The sequence below is a fragment of the Hipposideros armiger genome, unplaced genomic scaffold (assembly GCF_001890085.2).
Source record: "Hipposideros armiger isolate ML-2016 unplaced genomic scaffold, ASM189008v1 scaffold_164, whole genome shotgun sequence".
Lineage (NCBI taxonomy): Eukaryota > Metazoa > Chordata > Mammalia > Chiroptera > Hipposideridae > Hipposideros > Hipposideros armiger.
In genome coordinates, this window is record NW_017731514.1 from 522,125 (window position 1) to 531,919 (window position 9,795).

A 9,795-nucleotide genomic window follows, 5' to 3' on the forward strand; every position below is an offset into this window, starting at 1 on the left:
GCCTGCCCTGGAGGGCCCTCCAATCCTGGGAGGCCCCGTGGATGCTCATGGGGGGCTGGGTTAGTCGGAGCTGGTTGGAGGAAGTGCTGGAGACATGGCTGTCCCAACCTGAGGGCTGTCCTGGCACACGTGCACAGGCTACCTGGGCACTGGTTGGGTGGGCAAAGCTGCGGGAGGCAGGTGTCCGCACACTTTGGGGCCCCTTCTCTCATGGCAGAGCTGTCCCATGGAGGGGCTTCCCCAGAAGGGGTTCCCATCACTGGGAAGTAAGGGGGCGGTAAGGGGTGCGTCTTTGGAGGGAATTCCCACCCTGGTCAGGGAGCTGAGGATTGCATGAACATCCCCCAGGCCCCTGACCTCTCGGGGGGAGTGAGGTAGGACGTGCTGGAACTCCCGGAGCTGGAGGACAGGGATGAGGTGCAGTACAGGCTCACCGGGTCCAAAATTGCAGGATCTTGGGCAGTTTCTTCACTTCCCCGACCTCAGCTCTCTCATCTGCCCAGGCCAAGTGGACCTGGCAGCTGGGCTGAGGGCACCCCCAGGTGGTCCCTGAGCCAGGATGGGGGCGGCCCCAAGGCCCAGCAGCTCTTTCTGGAGAAAGGAGCCTTCATTTATTCCATGAGTATTTACTGAGCACCTACTGTGTGCCATGCACTGTTCAAGATGCTGGGATTTGGTGAGGGACACTGACCTACCTACCTTAGTGAAGCAGAACAACCATCAAAGGTGAATTGAAGTAGGTGATGAAGGTCTAAGAAGAGGGGAAATTTCTTAATTAAGGGGGACAGCTGCACTAAGAAGGGACTGTGGTCAAGTCTCCAAGTAAGTGGGAGGGGCAGCGAGAAAGACAGCTAGGGAAGGGCATGCTGGGTGAGGACACAGCATGTGCAAAGGTCTGGCTGCAGGCGCATGCCCAGTGGGTTCCAGGCAGAGCAAGGGGGCCGTGTGGCAGGTTCGGAGAGATGCAAATGGAGAGCAGCAAGAATGCAGCCAGGAGGCCCAAGTATGCAGGCCTTGTGGCCTTGGGGGGCTTGGGCTTTTGCTAAGAAAGGTGGGGAGTGATAACAGGGTTTTTTTGTTTTTGTTTTTTTCTTTTGTAAAGATTTTATTGGGGAATTGGGGGAGGGGAACAGCACTGGGGAATCAGGGGAAGGGGAACAGACAAGCTGCTGTCCTTTTGTTCTTCAGTCTAGTTGTGGAGGATGTTGCTTCACTGGCCCACGTTGGTATTATCATTGCATTCTTCCCAGGTGAGGCAGCTCAGTCGCCAGCCTCTGGGCGGCCACTCATGGTGGCTCTTGGCAGCTCACACCAGCTGCCGGCCGTTCACACTGGCTGCCGGCCGGCCACACAGTAGCTTATGGCAGCCCACTGCAGCAGGGGCTGCAGCAGCCTACGCCATCGCTGGTGACTCACAGCAGCCCAGCTCCAGGTCGAGCTGTTGTTCACCATCTTAGCTGTAGAGGGCGCAGCATCACTGGCCCTCATGTGGGATCCGAACCGGGGCCCTGCTCCTCAGAGCTGGCATCCCAAGCCAGCTCTTAACCAACGTGCCACTCGGCCGGCCCAATAACAGGGTTTTAACTGAGGCATTGTCATGCTGGCTGCTGTGGGGGTGGGGGGAGGCTATGTTAAGGTCAGATCCAGGTGAGATGATGGGCTGGGACCAAGGTGACGGTGTGGGTGGTGAGACACAGCCACTTCATGCTTATATTCTGAGGGCAGAGCTGACAGATTTGCCGATGACCGGGTGTGGAGAGTGACAGGGGCCGCGGGTGACTCCTGGGGTGCTGGCCCACACTTTAGGAAGGCAGAATCCCCTCAGTGGGGTTGGTGCAGGGGGGCTGGCCTGGTGGAGACCAAGCCAAGTTTAGGATGTGGTGACAGCCGATGGGGCTGACCACAGGCTGTTGGATGTCAGCAGCTGGAGTCCGTGGCAGAGGTCCAGAGGAGATACAAGTTGGGGTGCCACCAACGTGGAGACACAAAGCTGGGAGGCTGGACAAGGCCAGCCAAGGAGTTCAAGAGGGGACAGGCCCAAGCAGAGACCTGGGACCCTCCAGCATTCAGCCATCAGGCAGGGGAGGCTGGAGTGGTCAAACCAGGAGACTCGGGACCAATTGGGACCAGGACGGTCCCAGGCAGCCCTGCCCCCCCCATCCCGGCACATCCCTCAGTCTCCCGGTGCCAACCAGGGGCCTCGTACAACGTGTAGAGCTAGGATGCGGGGTCTGACTTCCCAGTTTGGCCGCCGTCTTGAAAGGCCACGAAGTCAGCCCCAGGGTGGTTGTAGGACTGTGTATGTCACTCTGCCCAGGAAGCAGGACCATCAGGTGGTGCCAATATGCCCAAAGAAGGAAAGAGCGAGGGAGCAGTGTGGACAGCGCCCTTGGGCTCTGCACCGCCCCTGGCCTGGTGGGCTTGTTACTGGTGACCATCAGTTCTGATCCTCACAGGGGACCTGCCACTTCCGGGGAGGCGAGGATCGGGGTGTAGAGGGCCCCCTGGAGCTCTCCTCTCCTCTCCTCCCCCCCTGAGTTTCGGCCTCTCCAATCCCCACCTCCCTGCCCCATGTGCTCCCAGGGGCCTCTCTGCTGAAAGCAAGGAAACAGAAGGCACAGGCATCTGAAACCATCGATCGAGTTTAATGCGTCGTACAGAAGGAAACTACACGGGCATATTCAAGACGAACACTGTTCTCTATCCTCACTATCCACTCGACGGGCCTCCTTGGTCCAAAAAGCTAAGTCTCAAGACACGTCGGCAGCTACCCCTCCCGGGTCCAGCCTTTCATATCCTCCCATTACATTTTTAAAAAATGGAACCCAATCCATCCAAGAAGAAAACAAACCAACAAAAAGGAAACCTGAAGACATTTACATCGCAAGCCACGCGGTAACGCATAATTGGCGTCTACAGTAACCAATATAGAAGACGTGTGTCTCACAGCTCACTTTGTTCATCAATAAAAGAATATAAAAATCTTGTTCAACCCAGTGTTGTGTATTAAAATAGATCTGTATCGTACAGCACAGTTTCTCCCGGAGTCGTGACAATGGCAGGAGGGACCGTGTGGGTCTGTGGGATTCTGGCCAGCCTCCCTGCCCTGCACCTGTCTGCATGCGTGTGTGCGTGCATGTCTGGGGCCGTGTGCGCACACGCACAGTGTGTGTTCAATGCAATTCGGCACCGTGTGATATGCTGGGGGCGGGAGCCCTGTGGCTCCTGGGCGCTCACGTGTTGTGCTAAGTCCGTCGGGGCTGGTGAGAGCTGGCACGACCCACCCCGGGACGCGGGAGCCCTTTTAAGGCAGCGAGCGTACCCTCAGCTCTCAAGGAGCCAGCACAAAGAGGGGCTCGAGTCTCCAAAGCCGAACCCTCCTGAGGCCACCGCCCTCTCTCCCTCCCCCACCCTCACCCCACTTCTTAAACACCCCCCTGGATGTCTCCAGTCTGGCAGTCCCCCAGGATGGGTTTCCCATTCGTACCGTGCAGCAGAGACCACTGTGAGCAGAAAAAGAAGTCAGCGAGTGTCCCCCCCCTTCACATTAAATATCTTACAATAAAAACGCCATATAAAAATGTAAAGTTATTTTTTGGCATAGTGTCTGTACTGGCAAGAAAAGAGGAATGGAATGCTTTATCGGCTCTTCGAAAGGAGAAAATAAAAGGCTTCAGTCGAAAGTTGAAGGATTCAACCCAAAATAGAAAAGCTGCCAAATGCCTCCCTGCATGCTTGCAGCTCCCTCTTGCCCAAAAACTCCATGAGAAAAATACATGATAGCAGAGTCCAAAGGATCAGCAGGAGGAAGGAGGCGCATGGCGGTGAGGGCACCCCGAAACGCTGGGGACGGGGACGGAGGCCCTGGCAGGCGTACACGGCAGCGTCCCCTTGGAACGCACGTCGCTCAGTTTCAAGTTAGACAGCTGTGATCCTTAACGCTAATAATACTGACAGACAGGGGCCCGGGCATTCTGGGAAGGCGCTGGGAGGGCCCAGGCCCAGGGGTGGGCCCCTGTGAGGGAGGGACGTCGGAGTCCTACCTAGATTCGCTACCCACTTCTGTCCCAACTAACTGTTCTACTCAGCTACGTCTGGGTTCTCGGCTCCCTCCCCGCAGGACACTGGACAGGCAGTGGCCTGCAGCTGGGGGGCCCCGGCCCCTCCACACGAGGCCGTGGGGACGCTGTGCCGGAAGCGGGAGGCCTGGGCAGTCCCAGCACAGCCAGGCCGACTGTGGGCCCCACCTGGCTTCCGGGTGTCCTGTCTGAACGCAAAGGGTTTAGGGCTGTGTCTCCACCTGTCCGGCCTCCAGGATCAGGACTCTCACCCAGCTGCTTCTCCCTTCTGTCCTCTGTCTCGCTCTCTTTCTGGTTTTATACTTGTCTGAAATTCATAGCGTTTATGAATTAAGGCTGACAGAACCCTCAGGTCTTGTGAGCAGGGTCCCAGTGGCTTCCGTGGGTGTGAGGACGGGTCCCTCGGGGTCAGTTGTGCCCCTGGGGATGCTGGAGGGCAGAGTGCATGGCTGCTGCAGAGGGCTTGGTCCAGGGCCCAGCCAGCATCGGGGCGGGGCTGGTGGTCGTCATGGTGACCTGGAGCATCTGCTCGCCCTGTATCAGTCTCAGGAGGGTCCGCAGGCGGTCCAAGGACGACTGGGTGCCCCTCTGCCGGGCCAGCAGGCTCGTCTTAAGCTCCAGGCATTTCTGTCGGGGGAGAGGAGTTCAAAGAGAAGGGTCTCAGACCTCAACGGTGCAGGCCTCCTGGGGTGGCCAGCCCTCAGTCCTCTCCCAAAGCCCCTTCCCTTCCGCCGCAGAGGCCTGAAAGAAACCAGGCAGAGGGCCTCACAAAAACCAGGCAGCAGCCTAAAATGGAATTAAACCGCAGCCAGAGGCACCAACGTTTGTTTTTGGACTTAGGGCTAGACACGTGCTCATGCAGGAGTATTGTCCCTCACGGTGGGACGCCACCTCGCTGACCACATCTGTTTCTCCTGCTGGAGGAGGCTCAGCGCCAGCTCTGGAACGGCTGTGGCAGCTGCTGAAAACCTTGAGATTGCAGCCAGGTTTCTGCTGTTTCTCTTGCCTGCTGTGTTCTTGTCTTTTTTCTCGCCTTTATATGTATTATGGCAACACAGTAAAGCACTAAGGGCTGATACCTCGAGTTAAGAGCTTCAGTTACTTGTTGCTCAGGCAAATAATTAAAACGCCCTGAGACTGTGTCCAAAACTCTGAGATAGGCGTAATCAGAGCATCTTCACATGGTTAAATGAGATAGTACATTCAACGCGTTCTACCAGGGCGCGGCACTGCAGTTACCATCATTATCACCATCACCCCATCATCACCGTCACTATCGTCTTGTTTATCACCACCCTCCAGAGGAGAGGGTTCATTTTATACAACAGGAAACAGGTTCAGAAACAGCCAGGGCCTGGCGGAGGTCACAGAGCTGGGACGGAGGAGGGCTGGGCACTCAGTCACCTGACAGACACCCAATGGCTTTGTTGAAGGAGTCACAGCTCATGCTCCGCCTCCTGACTGCCTGAGTGATCCTGGCACGTCTGACTTCCTCTGGGGCCTCAGTAACCTGACGGCGAAGCTTTGGATCTGAGCCTTGTGGTCTAAGGGCAGCTCGCCCCCTGTCCCCTGCCCCCCTCCCCTCCCCCAGCACACCTTGACCGCCGAGGCCAGGCGCCGGTCCCGCTCCTCCAGCTGCTGGCGCTCGCTCTGCAGCTCGCTGCCTCTCTGTAGCAGCTTCTGCTTCTCCTCTTCTTTGACTAGGAGAGACAGGGGCAGGTCAGCCGTGGCGGCGCCATGAGAGAGGAGGGGCCGATGCCTACAGGTTCCCGCCACACCTGGCAGGAGCCAGCCGCCCCAACTGGATGCACGGGGTCTAGAGTGCCACCCTCCCACTGTGAGTGCGCTGCACACAGGACCAGTCCCAGGGTCCCTCTTTTCAGAGTTGTGGCCCAGAGGAGCCTCTGATGGGCCCAGGGGAGTCCAGAGGCCGGGGGAGGGGCTGGAGAGAAGGGAGTAGGTGTCCTTTCCCACTCCCTAAGGGCGTCCTACCTGTCTTGTGGGTGACGTAGGAGTGCACAATGGCCAGCATCCCGGTCCAGGGCACACCTTCGTCTTTCTTTAAGGCCTGGAGGGCAGAGGGAAAATGAGAACGCAGACAGGCTGGGACCTGCCCGCCATGCCCTGGCTGTGTAACCCCACGTCCCTCAACTGCCCAGGGGACGGGGTCACACCTGCCTCGTGGTCTGGCTCACACCGGCTGCTCCGTAAGAACTGCAGCCCCACGACGGCAGGAACCTGCTTATCGCCAGGACCCCAAACATATCCCAGTGACCTGAGGGCAGCCGGGGACAAATGGGGGACCCAGTGCTGAAATGGGGAACAGGAACTTGTTCCCACTACGTATCCCCTCAAAGAGCTGTGACCCCTCACACAGGCAGTCAGAAAGCAGGGCTGGCCGCCCCCACAGGGGACAGCCCCATGTACCCACCTCTCCCTAGGTCTCCACAAAACCTGGGATGGAGGAATTCACCAGAGTTGGTGTTTCTTGAAATAAAGGTAATTCCCTTATTATTTTACAAGTAAGACATTCTGTGGAAAAGCATCCTTTAAAAAAGGCACTGCCCCTCCTGCCACCTGGCCACACACAATGCTAACACTCGGAAGTATTCACTCCACACATGATGGCCCCACAGTGCATTATCCAGCCCGAGACGTCCACTGTGTCATCAACTGCGCCAAGGCTGAGAACCCTCTTCTATAGCCAGCCCCTCCTCTCACCCCTCCTCGGCCCCCCCTGTCTCTGCCCACCACAGGGGCCACCCAGGAAGCACAGGGTTGAGCAGCATTCTGATGTTGCGCAGGGAGAGGGGCTCACCCACCCGGGCACCGCCGCCGCCATACCTTCTGCTGGCACTTGGGGCACACCCACACGCCCTTGGGCGCTGTCTTCAGGGGCGGGTCCAGGCAGCTGAGGTGGTAGGCCCCCGGGCAGGTGCCGCACAGCTGCAGGTTGGCTCCTCGCTTGCAGGCAGCACAGTGCTCATCGTGGGTGATCTCGTTCTGAAACACGAGGGCAGCAGGTGGGTCAGCCGGGCGGAAGCGGGGGTGGGAGCCCCTGGCAGCTGCCACCTTGACCTGCTTGTGACCCAGTTAGTTTTTCTCAGCAGGCCTGGGAGGGAGGGATACGCCCGAAGGCGACGAAAGCGACCAACCGTAGGGGAACAGGCCTGGAAACCAGGAGCAGCAGGGTTCTAGCGCACCGACGGGTCGGGCACGGGGCGGCTCCCTGGGTCCTGTTCTTCCACCGAGACCAGGACTCCAGGTGTGGGGGGCAGGGCAGGGGTCCTGCAGTGGCTTAGGAAACAGTCCCCGCTGGGGTCTGAATTGTATCAAAAGCCCATATCCTGGGGGAAGAGGGGAGGCCAGTGCTCACGAAGCCCCCCTCTATAGGGTCCTCGTGTGTCCACTGCCGCGGGGAGGCAGGCTTTGGCCTGCGGCTGGATGCTCGGTATTCACGGTCCCGTCAATCCTCCTAACAGCACCTCAATCTAACCTGGAGTCCCCAGCATCCTGAGTGGGTGACTGCACTCTCTGTTTCCACATGTGTTTACGTGGGCTAAGGATACCTGCCCCCACGGGTTGTTGGGAGACTCAACAGGACAAAGCATCCACAGCATGAGCTGTAGGAGCCCAGTAAAGGGGCGCTTCCCCTCTCCCCAGGATGAGGGAACTTCCAATGCCCCCTGTACACAGTCATCATCATTTGGTTGTCGAGTCTCTGCTTACACACTTCTAGGGACAGGGAGCTCACTGCCTTTCCAGTCTCAGCTGCACTGTGGGCAGCCCTGAGGGCACGAGAAGCCGTTCATAACCAACCACTCCGGCGACGACCCGCACAAACCCAACAGAACCCTTCTCCCTGCATGTTATGTCGGTTCTCTCCCCGTGTGTCAGCAGCATCGTCCGTCTTCAGAGGTGGAAGGGCCCAGAAGGCTCTCACTTGGGGTGACCCACGCCACGAGGACACTGGGTCCCAGGGCTGTCCCCAAGGAGGGGGCGGCAGACTGACTGAGGCCTCCGAGACCCCGCCCTCACCTCTCATTTCAGTTTAAGAGCCACCTGCCTGAGGTCACACAGTGAGCTGGAGGTGGGGCCCCGATGAATATCGGGGTCTCCTCCCTCGAAACCAAGGCCCCTTGGGCACTGTGAGCTCCGTGGGAACCGGCTCAGGCTCCAGGTGTCCCGTCCGCAAGTTGGCATTGGCTGAGCACAGGGCAGCTGCAGACAGACACTGCCAGGCCCACCAGCACCGATCTGTGACGCTGCAGCGTTATTTTGACAAATAACACAGTTTAACCAGCGTTTTACCTATCACCTATTGCTTCTTAGTGGCTTGACCATTACAGGCATATGGGACTGAATATTTTTTTAGAAATTAGATCTGAAACTTACTAAAGAAAATCACTGAATAAATTCTGAGGCCATGCCCTTAAGTGAGGTCAAGACCAGCCAGTATCGTGGGAAGCAGGCACGTGATGTATGCGTGGGCTTTGGGGGCTCACAGGAGCACAGCAATGTGGGCCTGGGGGCAGACCCTGGGGACTACCAAGCTTAGTCCCTCGAGGGGTGGGCAGTGAGGGCCTGAGAGGGGCAGCTCTGCCCAGGACCACACAGTAAGGCCAGGGAGAGCCAGGTAGAGTCCAGTCAGAGCCCAGCACTGGCCGCGTGCCCTCGGGCGTTGTGGCTCAGTACATCCTCAGTGCTGAGCAGGGAAGGCTCCTGTTTGAACCTGTGGGCTGCCCCCCATGGCGACGCCCGGCTGCCCGGCAGGTGGGGAAGTGGACTGGGTGCAAAGCCCTTAGCACTGAGGACAGAGTCTGAAGGCCCTCTGCTCCACTCCAGCACAGCAGGACACTGGGGGCCCTTCCTTGCCAGGAGTGACCCTACCTGGACTGTGGGAAGCATGGCCCACCCCCCAGGTATGAAGAGAGGGGACACGTACCTTCCAGCAGGGGTCCTCATTGGCTAGCACAGGGAAGAAGGGTGGAGACATGTTAGTGGGCACAGGAGGAGCGCCAATCAGGACTGGAGTCCACAAGGCCCAGTGTGGCTGGGGTTCTCACCCAGGGCACCATGGGAGTGAGGGTCTGTGCCCTGGGCACAGCCAGGCCCCACCACTGGACAGGCTCATCACGGCCCCTGAGCTCTCTGAGGAAAATGGCAGCAGTGACATGTCCAGTGGAGGGAACCATCGCTCCGGGGACACCTCAAAATGACTTATTGTCAACTCTTTTTGTCTGTAACCCGCTCACATTCCAGTAGGTAATGCCAAACCACACATTTTAGTGACACCATCAATGGTTTTCCTTTTAGTTTCTGGGTCAGACGTGTCTGCAGATCATCCCGCCCAGTGGGAAGACCAGCTCCTGGGTGTGCACAGCACTCCACAGTTTACAAAGTGCTGTCACGTTCGTTCCTCGTGTCATTGTCCCAGCTGAGAGGCAGATGCTGTTATGGGCCTATTTTATAGATCAGTAAACGAAGACCCAGGGAGGTGACATGACATGTGGAAAGCCACACAGAGTCCCAAGAAGCGGGCAGTCATTTCCTGCCCTTAAGACTATTTATTTTTTGGATTGAAAATGAAAAGCAGCCTCCTGGTTGTACTTGTGGATGTGAGTTTCTTGGGCTCTGAGGTCCGGCAACGGGGCAAGGCTGGCAGGAGGCAGGGGCCTGTGCAACCTGGGGTGAAGGTCTCGGGCCAGGTCCCAGC

The 9,795-nt window shown here is 58.1% G+C and overlaps 1 protein-coding gene across 1 annotated transcript in view; it reads right to left on the reverse strand.

Moving 5' to 3' along the window:
- Positions 1-2,626: 2,626 nt before the first annotated feature.
- The window catches only part of PHF21B (PHD finger protein 21B), a 37,105-nt gene continuing 29,936 nt past the window's right edge, over positions 2,627-9,795 (reverse strand). Inside the window, exons 9-13 of the mRNA XM_019651683.1 lie at positions 9,025-9,140; positions 6,924-7,082; positions 6,072-6,147; positions 5,676-5,779; positions 2,627-4,706 (exon numbers count right to left, since the gene is read on the reverse strand). Coding sequence (XP_019507228.1) covers positions 4,488-4,706; positions 5,676-5,779; positions 6,072-6,147; positions 6,924-7,082; positions 9,025-9,140 — 674 coding nt within the window. The 3' untranslated portion in view covers positions 2,627-4,487. The remainder of the gene's footprint in view (positions 4,707-5,675; positions 5,780-6,071; positions 6,148-6,923; positions 7,083-9,024; positions 9,141-9,795) is intronic.